At 41.2% G+C, this 22,051-nt stretch overlaps 1 protein-coding gene across 14 annotated transcripts in view; it reads right to left on the bottom strand.

Moving 5' to 3' along the window:
* Positions 1-22,051, bottom strand: part of MAGI1 (membrane associated guanylate kinase, WW and PDZ domain containing 1) — a 1,064,730-nt gene that overhangs the window by 83,903 nt on the left and 958,776 nt on the right. For all 14 annotated transcript variants that reach the window (XM_085624690.1, XM_085624691.1, XM_085624696.1 and 11 more), the window contains 3 exons: positions 9,230-9,321; positions 7,162-7,354; positions 3,602-3,901 (listed from right to left, as the gene is read on the bottom strand). In XM_085624690.1, coding sequence (XP_085480816.1) covers positions 3,602-3,901; positions 7,162-7,354; positions 9,230-9,321 — 585 coding nt within the window. The remainder of the gene's footprint in view (positions 1-3,601; positions 3,902-7,161; positions 7,355-9,229; positions 9,322-22,051) is intronic.

Below are 22,051 nucleotides of genomic sequence, written 5' to 3'. Positions count from 1 at the left end.
GGGTGCTAGTGAGAGAATCCGTGGTGGATGTGGTCATGGGGGGGGGGGGGGGGGGGTGCCAACTAACATTGCCGCACTGGGCGCTACCATCCAAAGAAAATCCAGAGAGGACACTACACAAGAGAATGTGCCATCTCCCCATTTACCTCACAACACGTGGTAGTAGATTTCTCATCGGAAGCTCGAATTATCATTTTAGGTTCCTTCACTTCGTCTTTGACCATTCTTAAGAGCTTTCATTGAGATCTACACTAGAAGTTAAATGTTGTAAGTGACCGTTCCTCAACGCCATCTTGAATTTACCAAAACATCTCTAAAATGATGCTCTTCATCATGTCTATTGTCCTTCATCATGTCTATTGTCCTCCATCATGCACTAGCAAGTGACTGCATGGGAATGAAAACCAGTAGCTGAATCTTTTTGGGACTGTCAGTAGACAGACCCATGATACAAATCTTAGGCTGTAATTCAAATGTGGATACTGGACGTTCTGGTGATTCAAGAAAGCAAACCGGCTGCAGAGAGATTGCTTTACCTTCACATTCTCTCTATCTGCAAGCTGTGGTAATCCTGAATGCATGTGAGCTGTACGCAATACTTCACGTTCACAGTGATGCCTTTGGACAGTACTTGAGCTGAGAGTGACCCAACTCAATCCATTCTCTCCCTTTTCCTGATTACTTCACAAAAGTACTGTTAATTCTGATAAAAACGCACATGGGTTACACTATTCTGCAAAAGAGGTGGCAGAACCTGGCTAAATGAATCTTACTTTTAACCATAAATGTGGATAACCCCAGATGAACAAATGCCATCACAACAAAGTCTGAGGATGCAGGTGCCTGTGCTGTAACACAATATAGCGCAGAGAAAAAAGTGTGCATGAAAGCATCCATAAAGCCATAAGTATTTGAGAGAACATCTGTTCTGGGCGGATTACATAAGCAGTTTGAACTGTCCCTCAAAGGCTTAACATGATCTGGGAGACCATTTTGTGATGAGATTAAAAATGGTCCTACTGGGCAGACATATTAACAACATCAAATGTTTCAAATCCTGCCTTCTGTGATTAGACTCAGGGTGGTGAGCACATGGCAACGTAGGTGTAAGACAGGTGATTTACCACTCTTTTGCCTTCTTGGAGAACCATGGGATGGCTATTTCCCAATTAGTGTCATATAACAATTTAATAACAGATTCTATTAAGTCACCCCCTTACAGAAGACTGTCACTCCTTACAAATCTTCCTTATTTTGTGCTTGACGTTTGAGATAATTCTTCTTAAAGAGGTTGCATATTTATTTTGCAATCTCTCACAAAACTCCTAGTGGCATTTTCCAGTTTACAAGAAACAGTACTTGCTCACTGGACTGCCCATGCTCAAATCTGAATGGAAAACAACCCGGGTTGTTGGTAGGGTATTGAAAGCAAAGTGAAGACAAAATGCCCACAGGTTCAAAAGGAAAGAAAAATTGAATATGTGGAATTTGTCCACAGCCACTTTACAGGACTCCACAACAAGAGGCTACTGCCTTTAAAAAATACAATACACAACACAAGCAGTGTTCTAAAAATCAGAAAGGGAATATCAAGTCTCCAAGGGCACTATGAATTTCAGAAAATGTGCCTTCTTCACATTTTACTCCTAGCTGAAAACCCAACACAAGCAAATCTGAGGAATTCCTATCTGAACAACAAATGCTGCTTTAGCTCTCTATTGTTGGGAGCCCTACTGTGTACAATACCAATACTTTCAGTGGGCTTTGGGTCAGCCCATTGCTCATCACTGGTTGGCTAGTTTCAATGTAATTTGCTTGCTCCTTAATCAGGGACTTACTTCTTCTTCTTGTGTTTGTCCCTCCCCAGGAGCATAGTTTGCAAACGTTTATAACGGATGCTACATATCTCCTATGCAGAGTGTAATGGGCATTATAGGTTTTCTGTCACTTCCTTGGGTCTGGTTCCCATTCCCCCAACTATCGTGAAGTACAAGATAACACACCTTTTGTAATTTTTTTCTGTCTTGGATACGTAAATCAAGACCACAATACACCGACACTAGTTAAGTAAGGTATGTTAACTTGACAGACATTAAACAAAGACAGGCCCTAGTTTGGAAGTCTAACTAACAAATCAAATACAGGCTGAGAGAATGCAACTAAAACAGGCTTTGTCAAAGCCAACAGGTGTGGCCTTTATTGGCCACATGCTGAGTGACAGGCTTGGGCCAGTGTTTCTGTATGCATTCAAAGATGGCAGCATGCGCATATATTGAATATCTTTAAACGCAATCATTGTTTATCATTACACACTGATGAAGCAAATGCATGGGTAGCCATCTTTGAATGATAATGGAATTCTGTATTCCTAGTGAAGTATGAAAGGTCCTATTCTAACAAGGCTACCCATTACCATGTCTGTGTTAGATTTTGGGGAGCTGCTGGGCCTTGCAAAATAAAAGAAACACTTAGTTAAGCAAAGATATATTATTTAAATAAACTGTAATACAAAGTAAAAAGACACACTGGGCCACTAACCCAGGTACTGAAAGGGACTTCTATTTGGTTCATTTTAAATACAAGCAAATGCCTTCCACTCACAGTGGGGCAGCATGAGACTGAAGTGGGATGACCCATTTTGCTAAGGTGAGCAGAAGGAAAACCTGAATGACAATTTAACAGACCAACTGCTGAAGTCCACAGATCCAAAGTCCTGCTCTGTGTGTCGTATGTATTCCTTTTCTTTCTAAAAATATTATGATGGCTATTGCGGTCTCAAAGGCCATGTCTACCAAGTGCAGCAGTCTAGAAACAAGGCTGAAAACTTAGCCTTGGCCAGATCACATATCAGAAAAAAGGATGTTTCTGGATATGTCATCTGTTGTACTTTTTGCCCTCTGCATTTCTTATATTTTGGTTGAAGTGTAGTTAAATAATGTTTCTGCATGATTTTGTAAGGTATGTGTTCGTAATAACTAGGTTACAGAAGAATATAAAGGGGCGCCCTTCTTAAGGTTTTTTTTTTTTAGAAAAGGTTTTTCCACCGAACCCCAAGTGAAAAGTTTACAAATGTTGACCTATCAAATGTAAAGAAATTGGCAAACGTTAGGATTCATAACTAATATGTTAGGTTATATTTTAAAGAGGTGGAACCAGCAAATATTTACAATTAATATCTAACATTAGTACGGCCTATTTAATTATGGAACAGTTTTCCTCATCCTTTAGGCATTTCCTCGATTGCTGACAGCAAATCATTTTAACACATTCATCTATGGGGCATTCTTTTAATTGCGGATAGCAAATCCGCTGAGGGGAAGAGAATGTCTGACTGCAGACTAGTGCTGAAAACAACCCAATTATTACAAGCCAGTGCAACAAATCACAAACCTGAAAATGCAGCTGTTCATCGTTTGCTCAGAGAGAACAAAACTCAAGAGAAATCCACTTTCCGATTAAGAGGTCGATTGTTTAAAATTATCCACATTTATGGAAACCAGTTATTGTTAATAAAACATGGCCAGAGCAAAAGCTAAACATTTTAATAGACCTCACTCTGCTTGCAATTAAATGTATTAGTGATATTTAATAGTGTACTTACCAAATGTTGTTCCAGCTTCTGGCCTGCTAACTGAAGACACAATGACGAATCCAAACCCTTCGCTTTCACCTCTATGGATTTCGACATCATACGGCTGCACCACCGTACTGACCAAGCCGCTGCCGCCACCTCCTCCGCTGCCAATTCCACTGGTGCTGCCGCTGCCCGAACTCACTGTGTTCAAGGAGTTTTGACTCCCCTGGGGTGTGCGCTTTTCCTCAGTCAAAGAAGCTGGTTGATTACTACTGTGATGAGAAGATGCTGGCGATGCTGGGACTTCATTCTCGCCTTTGCTTGGAACTGCAAGAACAATATTTATTCATGGAATATGGTCACTAGACAGCACAATTACGTCATTATTGGACAGTATGAAAATACTGGTGTTTAATCAGGTAGCAGTACAATAAAAATACATCAGCTGGTAATTATTTAATTTGTAGAATGGTTTGCTTATTAACCCTTAAGATAACATGAGGAAGCCAGGTTTTATAACAGTCCAGGGTGAATGGAATCGGGTTCAACTCTAATCGCATGAATTATGTGGAGATTTGAAGTTTTATGTTCTCCTAAATTTTAAGTTTTAAGTTTTTTATTTTAATTCTTGAATTCGCAGCAGTAAAAGCATTCATAATATTTGTAGGTTTTTTCAAATCAATTTACATAATTAAATTTATCATTAAATATTTGTATATATACAGGATTGATTCATTATAAATTTGTCATGTTTCACTAAAAGTGGCATTTTCCAAGATGGTGAACATTGAAGTAAAATTGCACTAACAATTGTGATCCCAAAATACTTCCATGAATGTCAGCGAACTGTGGACTTGGACACTGGGGAGAGGGTTTCATCACTGAGTGAAGTCCACATTACTGGTACTGTGTTGCACTGCACTAGAAGGCCCATGTGTTTGACCACCCACGTAGATATTGCCTGGGGAGAAATTTGGGACAAACTTAGAGGGCTAACAAAAGGCACCGCTGTTGACCCAAGGAGGTAACCGGAGTAAGAGGAGTGTGGGTTGCTGTTTAAAGTGTGGGTTCCAGGGGTAGAGCCAGTATTTACTAACATTTGCTCCACTTGGGGTCCCCTAACCTGCCAAGATAGTCCCAAAAAACAATAGGATACCTTAGAGGTTAGAACGTTATCAGCTCCTTTCCGCAGTTTTTAAACGTAATCTGATTTATGGCCAGAAAGTCCAACATGAACTTGACCAACAAATCACCCAAATCTTACAGGGTAAATGGAAATATTTGTATATCACTTTAAAAATATTTACTAGATATATTAAACGATGCAATATCAACAATGAAAAAGTTAAGCCACGTTTGCATTATATTTCTTATTCCAAAACAGAGTCAGAACTCTTTCTTAATGAGGATGATGTACTGCACGGGACTGAATGGTGTTAATTCACAGGTGGAGTATTTACATGCATGTAACACCACCTTTTAATAATGAACATCAACCAGAGGACAGGGATTGACGTGTGGGCTTTACGCCACTACTGCCAATCTTTACAAGACGCACAACACACTGGAATATTATATGAGTGAACTAGGAGCTATAATTCACAGTTATGCATGAATTACAGTGTGTATCCAGGGCCTTAACAGGTGCCTTGCTGTAAGGGGGCCTCAAACCTGTCAAGGGGCCCCATTCCGCTCAAGGCCAATAGATACCTGTGATATATGGAGGCTCATGGGCCCTCATCACATTGTGCAGGAAGGCCCCATCATTTTGCGTCACGCCATTGCGTGTGTGCATCTAGTACTGAAAAGAATTACTTTGACCTCTATACTGAAAGGATACACTTGACTCTTCTATGGTGACGATGGCCTTTGCACTTGTAGGTGGATAGTTCAAAACTAAAACGAACGTAAAGCCCAACAAAGCCAATACAAATTGATCTATACCTGCCGTGTTTAACCAAGACATGTCACCAATGCCAGAAGTGCACAATGTAATTCTGAGGCACTATTTGGATTTAAGTCAATCAGTAGATTTCAATCCATCTTTAGGTCTGTAGAGCGCTTCTGGTCACCCGGGAGTCCTATATCACCGGATAATCGTAAGGTAATTTATATAGCTCCATCAAAGTTAACTGCTGTCGTTAACAGACGAGGATAACATTAGATTGGTAAAAGGGCTTGGAACACAAGGGCTCCACGTCAGTGACTTTGGACTCAAATAAAGCATCTTATTTAAGCATGAGTGGCTGCATAAACCAACCATTTTATCTTTTCCATTTACTTCAATCACACAGGGAGAGGATCGTAAATGCTCGTTCTCCCTCGAGTCTGAATTGACTACAAATGACTGTGGCATCGATAGCAGCAAAACTGATGTGCTGCAAGCGTGAGTGTGCCCTTCACACTCACATGAGTTACAAACCCAAAGTGGACCAGTGGGAATAATGCAGACCCTGCAGGCCCTGTGGCACTGGGGTGATGGGGCAGTGCAAAGCCTATGGACATCTGTGAGACAAGGAGTCTTGAGGCAAGCGAAGGGGGGGGGGGGGGTAGGGGGGGCACGTTTCGTGCTACGCCACAGAACAAAATAAACCCTATTTCATTAATGTGGGACTTCAAGAATCCCTTCAATAGTTTGCAATATAATGTAAAACAAAACAGAATCCCTCCGTATTATCAGATGACATTCCAAATTGTGCAAATTGTAGGTACAAGATAAGTAAGGATAGATGGTGTCATCAGGATTTTTGCCAAAGATTAAGAAGAAAGATTTGCCTTACACAGTTTTCACTTTTTCCATTTTGACTAAAGTGTGCAAAATATTTTCGGTACTGCAGACAATAGCTTACTACTATAATGCCTACATAAGCAATGTATTATAAACTGTTTGTGCAGGAAAGTAAAAATAAAAAGTGAGTGAATGACAAAAATGTCCTGCATTTCTAAAGCTTTGAGGATAACTGTTAATCCACAAATATGAATACTTCACAAGACACCCACAAGAAATACCAGCTCCCCAGTTGTGTAAACTTGCTCCCCCTGTCTGCTGGCCGCCCTATTTGCCTCGTCTTGACCACCAATGCAAATGGTTGAAGTAAGAGTGGTGAATGAGCAGTGAAATATTCAAAATATCACCAAATTCCAATTTTGACAGGTGATATGCCTTACCCGTATCAATGAGCACATATATCAAACCATTCACACGAGTATCTTAAAACATAGTGGAGGCAAACGGGAAAGTCTAGAATCTGCAATCTTCTGCCTAATGACCAGATAACTAAAAAGCAGAAAATCACTAGTTCTCCCCCAAGAGTTTAGTCTTTACCTTAATGCTATTTTATTTTTTTCTTCTTTGACTGGCAGACTACCTTAATGCTGTACTAATCTATATTCTTTGGTCGACAGTTGCGACCAATACGAAACCTCACATGAAGCTTGAGTAAATTTCTTTCAATAGCATGTAAAGCACTCTGGTGCCTTGAGGTATAGGCTAGTTCTATATAAAACTCTAAAATAAATTAAATGTGGGAAAACAGATTTCTAACCGCGTTTTGGCCACTAGCACAGTATATAGTATACTTACATACCTGGATATACAACTTTGCGCCTTATGGTTAGATTTACGTGTCCTTGTTTGGCTGCTTGTTGCATGAGCTGAACAACAAGCTGGTGAGATTTCCCAACTACTGCGGTTCCATCCACACAGATCAGTTCATCGCCCGATCTTAGACGGCCATCAGCATCAGCAGAACCAACTGGCACAATATGACCAATGTAAATCTGTTGGATGAGAAGAGGTTTGCTTTAGATGATATGGAGGCGGCAACTGTGAATGCTGCGAGCAGTGAAATTAGCCTAATCACGAATGGCAAAAGCTTCATAGGGAAAATGAAATAACAGAACAAACCTAAATTAAATGACAAATCAAGGTATTTTCCTAAAAATGGTTCACAGAAAAATGTAGAACATCTCCAAATGTCCACATGCAGGCAAAAATAATTGAATTCGGTTATCTTTCACAGATTGGTTGTCCAGATTGCTAAGACATCTAGTGCATGGAAATGATTATAAGTGGTTTTGGAGGCAGGCACCCCATCAGAATTTTAGTATTCAACAAATTACATTTAAAATGGCTGTTATGTAGCAACAGACACTACAGAAAATTGACAACACTCCACTGTAATTTATAAGGTAAACCCAATGGTTTTGCTAATGTCTTTGTGCAGCTGGAGGAAACTGCTGGGTGCACTTAGCAGCAGCAGAGGCGGCGACGAAGAAGAGCCAACAGTTTCACCCACAGTGTGAGCTGAGTTCCAACAGCAAGGGAACAGGGACAGATTGCTCTCATGGTGTGAGCAATATACAACAGCAGGGGAAAGTGCCCAGTGGCGCACTAATATGGTCTGCAGCTTCTTGGCAGCAGGGGAGGAGTCGCTAAGCAAAGATTAAGGTGACCCCATTGGGCACAGAAAAGAAACCGTGGTCCAGCGAAAAAGCAGAAGAGCGGTCAGGGGTGCTAAAGATGTGACGCGCATCCTAGTGAATGGGGAGAAGAGACACAGGATGTAGATTAAAATAAAGCCGCCAGAATTGTAGAAAGAAAGCGGTTCACCAACAAAAGAAAGGAGCATTTTGTACTGAATGTGTCCTACATTTCACATGTAAAGTAGTCCCTGATGCAATGGAAAGACATATCTGAAAATGCTCCTGTGGACTGATCCAAGATGTGACTTAAACATGTCTCTAGGCACTAGGTGATTGGCCCTGAGCTGAAGAAGTCAATGACCCAAGGAGGCAGACTCAACGCCGTAATCTTTGATATATATTTACATATAAATATATATCTAAATAGGCGTCTTATTTTTTTACTGGTGATAAACTGAATCACTGCCAATGAGGCACATGGATTAATAATAAAACGTTTTCCTAGTATTTCTAGATTATTCTTAACAGTGGTTACTTCCAAAATACTATTTGTTCTGTCTATAGAGCAATATTTTGTGCATACCGAGAGGTGACAAAGAAATGATCTGAGGTTAAAAACCATTTTGGCAAAAAAAAAAAATTTAAAATAAAGAATTGGAGTTCAACAGCTCAATGACCACAGACTTGTGACTTTCGGTATTAACCAAAATAAATAACACCTTTCCGACAAAGTTCATGGAGAAAAATAATTCTGGTTAGAACGCTTTTCTTAATTGAAGGATGGCAAATTACAGAAGATTGTAAAGATGAAGAACTAGCCTGGGAAAAATCCTTCAACAAAAACAAAAAAAAGAGTGAAACAAAAATTAATAAAACAGTTTAAAAGAAACCTCCATTGTAGTCTCTTTTCTAGTTCTACTCTCACTAGATTCAAGCAGGAGCCAAGATGGGTACTGAAATCTCCGCACCCATGAAAGCATTTAGGCTTGCCAGTAATCCTTTGTGAATAAACCCTTATAAATCCATTGGGATATCAACGTGGAAGGATCAATCATCCATTTGTGTTGCTTTCATAAAGCACTGGAATGGCTGGCTTTGTTTGAAGAAACCGTTCGTAATGAAGAAATGCAATTGCTTTGTAAATTCACATTTCATAAGAAACATTGGTTATGTTCTGAATTAGCAAAATAACAGATGGAAATAAATGTGTCAACTGCGTAGAACACTCACAGGTTCTCCTGGCTCATTTCCACCAAGAATCCGAAATCCAAATCCAGTTTCTTTCCTCCACAGGCAAATATCTTGTTCTTGATAATCTGGAACTGCAGAGAAAACAATTATTTGTGAAATGACAGGGTTACATTAAAATCAATATCTCTACCTTTCATTCTGTTTTATGAACTATTGCCTATGTAGTGCCCACCTTTATCCAGAAAATATACAAGAGCCACTGATTAAAAACCCATAAACTGATGAGCAAACCCAGTGATAACATCCAAGAGCGTAAACAGAGAAAGAAGGCAACCCAGGAAAAAAAAAAGACTGGTCATTATGAAGACTGAAAGGGCAGGTAGAGCGATGAGGGTAATTCACTCTAGCAATCACCCATATGGATGGATATTCTGAATTAAAGCAATATCCACAGTGACACTGAAATGATGGGCTGTGGGCAAACTGGAAATCAGTGCTACAAACTATGGTATGAAAATTTGTGGCCGCAGGTCTTCCCAATTGGCTTACTGGAGGCTCACTGCTGCGACAAAAGCCACACCCCTTTAAGAGGCAGATGGAGTTGTAACCAATGAAGTTTCACTGTAGTCCAACGAAACTATATTAGAAAACAAAAACAACCCAGAATGCTATTACTGGTAACACTTACATTGGTGCAGTCAGGGGAGGATTGTCCAAGTGCTTGAGTTAGGGCATGTTTTCACAGTTATAACCATGGGACACCAGTTTAATGGTTTGGAAGCTAATTAATGTAATGAGTTAAATGACTGAGACTGCATGAACATGCCTCACCCATAACCATAAAGGATTTTTAGAGATCGGATATCATCTAATTGCAAGCAGAAGGATCATAAATCAATCTTCTCTAATGGCTCGGACAGGAACGTTGGCACTCCGGAGTACCAACAGGAACAATAAACCGGAAGGCCTTCATGGATCGCTAACCAAAGAATACTAACAGAGGCGATGTCAATGGCATCAGTCTGCACACGCTCCCTTTCACACGCCTCTGGGCGAAAAGATCCTGCTTGGCTTACTCACCACATGTAAAAGAGTTCAGGCCAGGCATGAACAGACAGCGGAACAGCACATCCTCATTATTAAATAAATGCCTCGCCAACCTCGCGAGAGCCGTGGTCTAGATTTTACGAGTAATCTTGACTACAATTCAACAAACATGCTGTTATAAAATGGAATGTGTGTTTTTCATTAACTGTGAATTGTGAAATTAATGGATGTCATCAAGTAGAGCATCAAACTATTCCGGGTTCATTTACTATTTACTGGGTTGTAACTATAAGGCATATTACTGGTACTAAAATTCAATTTTTAATTAATGACATAGAATGTACTATATCTGGAAAAATTGATGTTTGCATCCCATTTATTACCAATGCAAAGTGGTAAAATCATTAGTGAGAACATACAAGGTTGCGTTTCTAAAGAAAAAGGTAGCCATGTTACTGAATATACAATGTTCAGTTCATTAAATTCTTTATTTAGACCATAGTCAATTAAAAAGATGTATGTAATTATTCAATTAAAATGGTCTTATTTTCAATTCCCCTTTTCTTATACCAAACAATACAAGCTTCATAACTAAATTTATAATAAAAATGTCTGACTCATATTAGAACTATGCAACCTTAACTTTTATCAAACTTTCTGTAATTGCAAATAAAAAGAACCCAAGTGAGCAAGTCAAATCAAAAAAACTTCATCTTTGATTAAAAAACAAACTTGAGAGCCCTCTCCCGCTCCACAACGTCATATTTCAGTAAAACAGATTTGAAAACTCTACGACTCTCCCACTTAAAAAACAACAATCCAATAAAATAAGCACATTCGTATATTTCATTCCAAGCCCACAATTGCAAGGCCATTGAATTCATGTAAACCCTTGGCCACCTCATTACAGGAATACAGGGGGTTAATCCCAATTCGAAATTTAAAGATTAAAGAACATACAAGAACATACTTGAGATTTAAATTCTGATCCATGTTTTAAAAAGTGTTGTAACATCACAAATACGCAAACTATTAGAACGGTGTACTGAGCTTAAGGTTGAAATCCCACAGACACGCTTATTTATGTGTACAATTGGGCCAAAAAGAAGATTTAGAAACCGAAGAGCAAGGTTAAACAAGCATTGGCATAGCCAATAGGTCTCGCCTTTGGGACCTTATAAGTGTTTAGCCATGCAACAGTTGCATAACTAAATACTTATAAGGCCCCAAAAGCGAGACCTATTGGCTATGTAAAGCGGCCGTGCGGCCGCAAAAGTGAAAGTGATCGCGATCACGATCACACATCAAAGCGGGCGCGAAAGTGAAAGTAATCGCGGTAAAGCGTGGGGCGCGCGCCCGCGCACATGAACTGTAGCACTAGGCTGGCCTGGTAGCACTTTTTGGAGCCCTCTCAATAAGTCTCCCCAGACCAGCGCATGCGCTGGGTCAGGCGAGACCTAAAAATGAAATTAACTTTATTGGAAAACTGCTGACATTTCAAATTCAATCCAATTCATCAGAACCATTCATCTTGTTCTTCTAAGGAAATCATTCTCTGACTTATTCAGTTGATGAAAACATGCAATGATACTTATTCCTCATTGCGGATACAAGTTAGCTGCTGCATAAATTTAAAATGTGTGGAGTCTACCAGGTGATGCGGCTCATAGTTTAACGATTCGACAACAAAGATTATAAAATCATGGAGCATTCATTTAAATTAAAGCAATATTAAGGAATATAATTTCTTCTGCAGCTTCTCCAGGCTTTCCTAAACCAGTCTGAATAGACTTGCAATGTCCTGCTACTTCTGGGGGTAGTCCACGTGCTGTGGAGCTCACATCTGGAACTTCTCCTCCACTTTAGTATTTCCATGGAGTAAAATTATCACCTTCTTCAGAGTTTTGCATGTTGGAATAGGGATAAACATGCACATAACTTCCTTTGTTACGATTTGCAGAACTATAATTCTAGGGCCTGATGTACTATTTCGGTTGCAAAGTACGCACCAATTTTTTGCAAATGGAATCGTTTTTGGGAGAAGCACACCATGTATGAATTGGTCAATTCATAAAATAGCGAATCGCAGTGCGTCTCAGGATCAGTTGCCTTATTAATATTCATTAGGCAAGTCGTAATTTGCGACCCACTGTGATTGGCTGTAATCATAGTGATGACGGCTTCATGGACAGCTGATAGCTAACGCTATGACTGGATTCCACAAACAAACATTTTTTATTCAAAATAAGCAGCCAATGTTCCATGAAGGAGCCAGTGCTGTTTTAATTTAAAAACAAATTTTAAAAAACTTCTCTTTAGGAGAACTTCAGGAGGGAAGCCCTCACTACAGTCTACTCCCCATGTGACTGCCAACACGATTCTCAAAAGAAGGTGGGGTACTCCTTCCCGTTTGCAAATCAAATGGGGCCCAAACTCAGGGGTTGGTAGCTCCTAATTGGCTTGCAACCACAACTGTGTTCTTTAACCATTGATACATTTCTTTCAGTTTCAGAAATACGAGGGTGACCCTTTTTGCCCCCTCCTAGTTACCATTCAGAAAGGATCTTGGAGCTTGAACAAAATTTCAGAGTCATAAAAGGTCTTCACATGGTCTCAAACCCTGTGAATTTTCTAATTGAAGGGTTTGTGATCGCAAAAGGGATCTGCATTTGAGTCCCTTGTAGTTTTCGTAGTCCAACGCCCCTCCCCCCCAACACACAAATTCTGTCTGTTTTCCCCTGCCAGTTTTCCAATGAAAATACAGCCAGATCTGTGTAAACTAATGTGTATAACTATTCATGCCAACTCCGGTGTAGACACAATGGAGAATTACATAGCAAAAACCTTAGCTCCACAGCAAAAAGTAAACCATGGACAAAAGGAAATGGGGATTCTGAAAAACCATACAATAAAGTCACACTTGATCCACAATTTGCGACACTGATCATAGTCTAACCCTGTCCTATAAGCAGTTTGACCAATTTGGCCAGCCATTTTAAACCGGATCAGTTGGTCTGATAAGTTATCATTGCCTTTCCAATTTGGCCTTCATAGACATGTACACATGCAATTATTTAAGAACCATTTACAGTCAGCTTTTCCAAATCATTCCTACTGTTTCCAACACCCATGGTCTACACCAAATGGCAGAATCTTTGAATGATCTGCATATAACCCTTCATACCCAACATCACAAGTCACTGATCAAGGAACTGGATGAATCATTTTGAAAGCTGCCATTCTGCTATGAGGTGATGCTGTTAGGACCAAATGTTGAATTTAGCCAACATGAATTCGTGAAAGAACTATGCATGTATATGCGCGCGGTTCTCACCACTATTTTTCTCTATTCCGTACTTAAATTTGTTACATCTTTTCAGTGCCTATGCCCTTCCCTGTAGACTAACTCCCAGGATCCGCCATGCCAAGACTCTTCTACATTCCTAAAGACTTAAAGGCAAGAGCATCGACAGAACACAGACAGCTTTCTGCTGGATGTGCCAGGGACTATACTCTAAGGTGTTCAGCTGAAAGCCATTGATTGAGGTGAGGAGAATTCAATAATCTTTCACTGGTCACGACTCGCAGAAAATACTCGGCTTCTTTATTTCAGTGAATTCTATCACAGCAGCGGGAAAGAGTCAGTCCATTTCAGACAGAGCGACTACACCAGCAGCTGAATAAAAAGGCAATACAGTCACCCAAACACCATGGGGAGCGGAAGTGATGTCGGGGCAACTTTGATTGCATCTCCCAGGGTTTGCTCTTTGACCCACTTTTAGCTCTGCGACAGATTCCAGTTTGGCACAGAGCGGCTGGGTAAACAGCAAGAAATGGAAAAAAGTAGGCAGGCACTTATAATCCAGACCAGAAGTAGCAAGGGTGGTGCTAGGGCTAACAAAGGCTAGGTTGGTGGTAGCACCTTCTACTCCTTGTGACTCCTAATTAACATCCTAATTGAAGCGCACTCCTGTGCTCCTCCTAGGTTTCCGGGACTGCCCCTGATCCAAGGTAGGTGTCAAATGGGACATTATTGCAGTCTAGCTTCTTGTCTAGATACTCTGTCACAGAGGGTTGCATGCATATCAGCCACGGTCTGCGGATATGCATCCAAGTCTGAAGGAGGTTGCAGCACTGCATACACAAACACGGGATAGTACCTCCCGCAATTACCATCGCTGCCAAAAATGCCGTCTGAATCTTCACTCACAGATTATAATTTCTTGTTCTAGTGAAGATAGGTAGGTTTGTTTTAGCCCCTGGAATACATGTAGCCAGGTCTCTCAAAGATCATCAACCTGTAAAGTTTATCAAACATGATATCTCCTTTGACACAACCACAACCCTTCTGCATGCTCCGATCATATGCAGAAAATGGGTGCCTTGCGAAGCCCACCTGGGAAGTCAAGTGTGTGACATAACCAGAAATGCGGCTAAATGAAGTGTAGGGAGCTGAGCTTTTACTGAAGTTAACACCCCTCCCCCCACACACATACTTTTGCCCCCCTATTTAGCTACAGAATGCTGATTTTCGTCTGTGTCTGTGCACGGAGGCCTGCTAACCAGACCTCAGAGCCAGTGCTCCTTCCCTTAAACAAGGCGTTGTCTAATTGTCCAACAAGACAAAGGACTTTGGCACCCCTGCAAATCCCTAATAAATGGTACTCCAGGTACCAAGGATTCAAGGGTAATAAAGAGGGTCCCTAAGGGCTGCAGCATTTCTTATGTCACCCTAAGGGACCCACATACAAATTCCACACAGACTGCCATTTCAGGCTGCGTGACATGGTGCAGGCCAGGAGTAGAAATTGCACTCCAATATATGCAAGTCACCCCTACATCAGGCTTTTGAGCCCTAAGGCAGGGTGCATTATATTTTATGCGAGGAAATATATGCATTAGCAGATGTGCCCCTGTGATGTCTAGTTATTTTACTAACTATTGCAAGTGAGCCGGGAAGCCATCTTAAGGTATGTACTGGGCACTGGTCAAAACAAGTTTCCCAGCTACATAATGGCATCACTGAAACATATGGCGTTTGGTATTAATAAACCATCACTGATTCCGGTGATGGATTAATTAATACATACACATAGAGGATACCTTAGAGGTGCCTCCAGCAAACCTCCCTACTACTAGTGTGCAGACGGGCTGTTCTTAGCCATCCTGCCCTCACAGACTAGTTTCTGACCCCAAGGGGTGAGGGCCTTTGCCTCAGGAGGTCAGGAGCAAAAGCCTGCGTGTGCAGAGGGTGTCCCACAGGGTGACCTGTGAATTATCATTCCAAGGCAGGGAGCTTCAAATAGACCACCGACATCGGTATGCAAATCCAGCTTCCCTCACAAGAGAGGATGCCAGCCCACCTGCCCCGAGCCATCTGGCGCCAGGACAGGTGGGAAAATTCGCTATGCAGGAGGCGTGTTAAACTGCCATGCTGGGCACACTTCTAGGCTGACCAAGTCTGAAGTGACCATCAAATTTAGGGCTCTGTCATTCTGTGGGAGGTGGAATTAGGAATTCTGGGACAGGGCGATGCCCACTCTGCAAAGGAAGTGGTCATCTAGGGGCTGTAGTGACCCCAGAGTTAAATAGCTCATGGGGTTTTACCCCTCACTCCTCTTAACGCCCCTAAATGGAGTATTTAGGGGACCCCCCCGATACCAGATCATCAGATTTCCATGGACCAAAAGGAGTGAACAAAGAAGATTGCTGACCCATGGAGAACAAATTACTTGGTGCCCAGCCTGCCTGTTGCAACAGACCCTCGTAGGGCAACTGATTTGTTCTGCCGCTGTGTAGACCCCATTTAACCTGTAGGGATGCCATTGCTTTGCCAACTGCCAAATAAACTCCCTTGGAATAGAGGGTCCACCCCCCTGTAGCCACAGGCACCAAAGAAGCAAGACCAGGTACACTGACTTGCCACCTACGGGAACTACCTACGCAACAGCTGCCCAAGAAGGGGTAGCAGTACTCCTACAGGTCACATACTTTCTACCTCTAAGTTTGGGGATGCTAGGACCGCCCAGATATACACATTACCAATCACTGGGGTTACTGGCCCTTTGCAGCAGCCAAAGCTTGTTGTGCCCAAACCAGACACCAATGCCAAGGAAAACTGACCTGCACGTCGAGGGACTTCAGGGACCGTGAGACCCATACCAAGATTGGCCCGGCTGTCCTGTTTGCCCCTCTTCAGCAGAAACAAAGACCAAGAGTGAGTCTGTGACCACCGCCACCCGACCCCTTCTAAGCACAATTGCACACGTGCTCCAGAGTCCGAATCCACGGGAAGTGATGGTGCCAACAGGGTACCCAGACGCAGAAGAGCTAAGCCCATCCTTGGGTTTGCCCAGACTGGACTTCCAGTTGCCGCCTAGAGCCTCTTTCTGTCCAAGATGATGCTGAGGTTGGAGGCATGGTCTGTCGGGTGGGTGAGGGTCCTATTTTGGAAGTCCACCAGGAGTCATTCCACAGGGAGGCGTTTCTCCATCCCTTACCATCTTTCATCAATTTTCTTTTTCCCCCAGTCCTTTTTAGGTCTCGCCTAGCTATTGCGTAGCAATCGCTATGCGAGACTCTAGTAAGGGGCTCCCAAAAGTGGATTGCATGGCGAGCACGTGCACAATCATGTGCATCGTGCCGCCATGCAATCCACTTTTGGGGAAGCGCTTCAGCCCACTGGCACGTGTACTGGCGACGGGCGTGCGGTTACGCGCACAATGACGAGCAGAGGCGCCATATGGCTTTCCTCTCTCGTCATGGTACGCGCACATCGCACACCACTCGCCAGCCAGCCTGGTTTCACTTTTGCGCCTCAGTCTTATTTTTTATGGGAAGTTTACTTGACATTGCAGGAGATGAGCTAACCAATAAAAATCCACACGAGTGGCGCAGTCGTAAGATTATTCTACCCAATCACAGAAATCTCGTGCAGGGCCGGACATCCAATAAGGAAGCGGTTCAGACTTGACTCCCGGCCACGCATCCAGTACCTAGTTTCAGTCCTAGTCGCTGTTTTTTTTTTTTTCGGCATGCTTTTGCACTGCAGCTTCCCACTCGCACCCTTCGCAGTCTGCTTTCTCACACTTGGGTACGTTTTGTGTTGCTCGTAAGTGATGTTCTGTCCAAGCGAGAAAACTCTTGTCTCTGCCTGACAAGCTCCGAGCTGTAAAACCCAGCTACGCAGTCCTTTGCCAGCACTGCAGGCAGTACCATGACCTGGTTATATGCTAACACATGTATATTCAATTTTTAAATTAGCATCTCAACGTTCTTCTCCAGTGAAGCAAGGCTGGCTATCTAGTCATGTCCACCTATGTGTTATTTTTTTTTTTTTTTTAAACAACCATACCACTTCGTCGGGAGCCCACCAATCTATAGTCCTTGGACGGACTAACAAGTTCTAAACAAAAACAAAAAAAGCAGTGGCATAGCGAATAGGTCTCGCTTTTGGGACCTTATAAGTATTTAGTTATGCAACTGCTGCATGGTTAAACACTTATAAGGTCCAAAAAGCGAGGCCTATTGGCTATGCCAATGCTTGTTACACTCGGTTGTGTTTCCATTGCCTCCTACTCGTCAGGCTCCTATCCTCTTCATTGGCACTAGCTCCGAGGTAGGGATGAATATACAGATGTTTGATAGGCCAACAAGATTGTTCAGTGAGTTAACACTTAGTGCTGACATCTGCAGGTCAATCTTTAAGAGACGGTCACTAATCTGCACCCATGTGCTGACTTCCATTACTACTACTTCACTCTATTGTTTCAAAATGATTTTTTCTGTACGTGATGCGGCAGTTCATTAAGCATCCAACACCTCACCAGCATAAAAAAAGGTTTATTGCAATTTATTTTATTTGCTTGCTCAGCATGAATTGTTACAGCTTCTACAGTAGCCTGTGTTTTCTCCCACAGATCTTCTCCATTAAGATTATTCTCTTTATACTAAGGCCTAATGCAAAAATCACCATTTCCGCAGTGCTGGGTTTCCAGATTTAAAGGGCATTTACCATAGAATGTGGGGGCTACTATTTTACATTTAGAACAACTTCAGCAGCATCGATAAGTTCTCTGCCTTTGAGAATCTAGAACTCTCACCGCCTGTGAGAATCAGATTCTCTGTTACAAGTGTCAAGTATGGTGTCGTAAGTGGAGTCCAGCCTATCAGCTGGAGCGGTCCATCCAACATCTCGGGGAATATAAGCCCCAATCAGCAGTGTTATCTTTACTGTAAGAAATGTGTGTAAATACAATTAAAAAATTATTCAAATGGCATGCACTCGCCTATTTAGGTGTGTAAATGCAAATAGATGCTTCTTGAGGCTTTCAGCCAGCTTTCTTTATCCACTAGTCTGCAGCTCTCTCATTAGCAGTTTTCTTCCGTCCACAACAGCATACAGCGTGGGACAATGGTTCAGCCCACTTCAGCCAATGGCTAACTTCACTGTGAGTGAATGGATTCTTCTTTCACAAAGTTTCCTTCAGAGCCAGGGACCACTAAAGCAAAGTGTCCTTTATCTTTTTATGGCCAAAAAACAAATTTTTTAACAAATGCTTCCTTTTTATATTGTTGAGGGATCAGCAGCTCCACCAGCAACAATGTTTTACAAAAACAATGACTAAACATAAAAATTAACAAAGTCAAAAAGGCTGTCAGACAGTGCCAGACATATTGGCTCGGCTGTTTATTGCTTGCGATTAGCAGAAATGAGAGGAAGACCTTGTAAAGGATGAACATTTCACTTAAGCAGCGGTTTTCTATTCTGATAACACCAACATTCAACAAACTCTTCAGAGTTGGTTGTAGTTGCGCTACTATGGTGAAGCAGCAAGATGGTTCATATCACGAACATCTAGTTGTCCTCTTATCGGCTACCACACAATCGGTAGCATTGTTCCAGGACACAAGTTGGAATAAGAAGAAACTTGATCGCATGGAAGTCATGAATTTCGCAATTTCCTCCTCAGTACCTTTAAATTCGTACTCAATAGCTGCACAGTGGGTAAACTGTTGTACGAGCTCAGCAAGTGTTGCTCTGGAAATGACCGCTATGAACATGGCTCAGACATTTAACCTCAAGAGGAACATGCAATGTTCATATGAAAGATGTGCAATAACACTCTTAAATTTATGAGTCAACCAAATCGGCTGATGCCTACACGAAAACTACACTTTGCTTGTTTTAGCTATCGGGAATGATAACCACTGTGCACCAGTTTGTGTCGGTGGTAAAAATCATCTCGGACATGCAGTATCAATATAATGCAATAAATGTCCTAATACATTTTCCCCACTAAAAGCTGTGAAATAAAACCCTTATAGTCCCCAAGTACATATGGGACTAAAGTTACTTTAACAAGATTTCAGCTAGACTGATGTAACCAGAACGCTAACTATTAATTCATGCTATGTTAAAAAGCCATCCATCTTTTAGGTTTCATCTGAAATTATCAATAACTCAACAACCTTAAGCCTTTTAAATAACTAGTGAAAAAAAGGTGTAAGGCTTGTGTTTCAAAGCACAGTAACTAAATAGAACTGGGAGACAATCTACATGTGCCATAGATGTTACTGTGAATAATGTAGATGTTGGTCTCCAACAGATTTTAGGTCATTTTCAACTTTTCTGCAGTTTTTGGAAATTTTAAAAATAAGCCACAGATGTGTTATCGCAGTCTGAATTTCCAGGCAAATAGTGTGTAGAAACATTAAAAAATAAACTAGCATTAATACTGAAAATAATTTCAAGTTGCAAGAGGCAAGGCTTTGCCAAAGTTTTTCGCCAGTTGCATGCAGACGCATGCATCAAGACATGCGACTGTTTGACTAGCAATCTTGCTTTGGATTTTCTATTAAACATAACCCACTCCAAGATGGCCGTTAATGCGTGCGTCATCATGATGCTTGCCATGAGCAACAATAACTGGCACGACGAATAGGACAAAGCCTAAATGTTTCAATTAGCTTATTTTCTAAATATTCTGCAATGCTAAAATGAAATCATGAGAAACGTGAGAAGTACCTGTTTTGTTATTTGTGGCACTACTCCAAGAAAAATTAATTAGATCTGCATTTCCACATTATCTCCTTTGCCAGGAGAAATGTTAAAATACTTCCACATACTTTGCCTTGAATTTGGATGGGGAATAGCAATGAGTGACTGTACAACACATCTTTTCAGTGCTAATCACTATCACGTGGGAAGAAATACAGCAATTAAAGGCTTTAGCAACTTCGACAGTGTCAACCCGCCACATCTGATATTCAAGTGCCGCCACTACACGTGTAAAGAAAGAGGAGGTGACTGATCAGAGAAACTTTAATGCTAGAATACTCGAAAGTAGAGGTTTTCTAAATAATGCATTGGTGTTTTGTGGCATCATCTTTCTTATGTCAGTGGTCCCCACACTCCCGTATTCACAACTTTGATGTTATGTGTACGTTCTGTGGTTCTCCATAAAGAAATCTAAATTGAACTGCATTTCTCGGATTCTTTTCTATCCAACTCAACCCACTAACACACACATGGCCACCACTCCCAATAACATCTTGCAACTTCTCTTTATTAATACATTTCAATTAATGTAGCCCTAGTCAAAACACAAAAGAGCACGTGGACAATCTTAACACAACTAATCCACATAGGAAAAGAAATCATATTACTAGCCTTATTAACTATTTACCTCTAGCCTGGAGTTCTGGAGTAGTATGCTACTCGCAGCAAAGCGCTTCAACGCCTCGTCTGGGTTATTAAATGCTATATGAATGCAATTGACAAGAATATATCCGCAGATGCACATCAGTATGTAGGTGCTATTTTTATAGTGTAAAACTAGATGAAAGGCAGTGGCGGGCTACACTGGGTAAAAGGCAAAGACGTAATTGTGTGGTTGGAGCAGTAGATGGATTCTAGGAGCATAAGTGGCCTGTTTCTGCATCAAGATGTATTATTCTGTAAAGAGGAGTCGCTTCAGCTCATCAGATTGCTACAGTCTCACTTTAGTGACTATGGTGTCCTAGGTACCCATTTCTTCCCTCATATTTACTCCTTTTCTTCTATTTCAGCTCAGGTGTTCTTTCCATACTATACCATCCTATTCCAGCCTTTGCCCAAACTGATTGACTGTTGCATGTCACCCACTGACCATACACAGTTGGTTGCACAGCACCAAATCATCAGCTCGTTCATGACTTTTTGGGAATCCCTTTTTCAGATAACACATGGAATGCAGCTATGACTTATACATTCCAACATCTTTGTCACAACTACAAATTAGAATATGAAAATAGGGGATTGATTCGATAAGGGTAACAGAGGCCAGAATCAATTAACTATTATAAACATATGTTTACCTCTGAACCCATAAATCACAGTACTATTTGATCATCAGTCCTTTTTATTGACTGAGAAAACCAATATCATTTTGCTTTTTTCACAATTTTCTATATACAGGGTAAACTCTACAACAATAGGCTCCTTTGTTTTTTACAATATTCACACATATATCCTGTACATAATATTTACATTTTTTACACAAACATATACAAAAAACAAATAATATGACGTTATGTAACTAGGTTCTCCACCATTAGTTTTTTCAAATCTATATGAAAAAGTCCAATATTTTTCACCTTTGGGACCTTAAACTAATTGTTCCTCAAAATAGTTGGATTTTGCTGGTCCTATGCAGAGTCAGAAACAATGTTTTCAATGTTCAGGCATGGGGTAACCTTATATTTATTAGGTTCCTGTTATTTAGGGGAGGGAAAAAAAGGAAGTTATTTCCGCTATCCCTGTTTTTTCAGGAT

The sequence above is a fragment of the Triturus cristatus genome, chromosome 9 (genome assembly GCF_964204655.1).
Source record: "Triturus cristatus chromosome 9, aTriCri1.1, whole genome shotgun sequence".
NCBI classification, from domain to species: domain Eukaryota; kingdom Metazoa; phylum Chordata; class Amphibia; order Caudata; family Salamandridae; genus Triturus; species Triturus cristatus.
The sequence above is the reverse complement of the archived record's forward strand: the minus strand, read 5'-3'. Positions and strand labels throughout refer to the sequence as shown.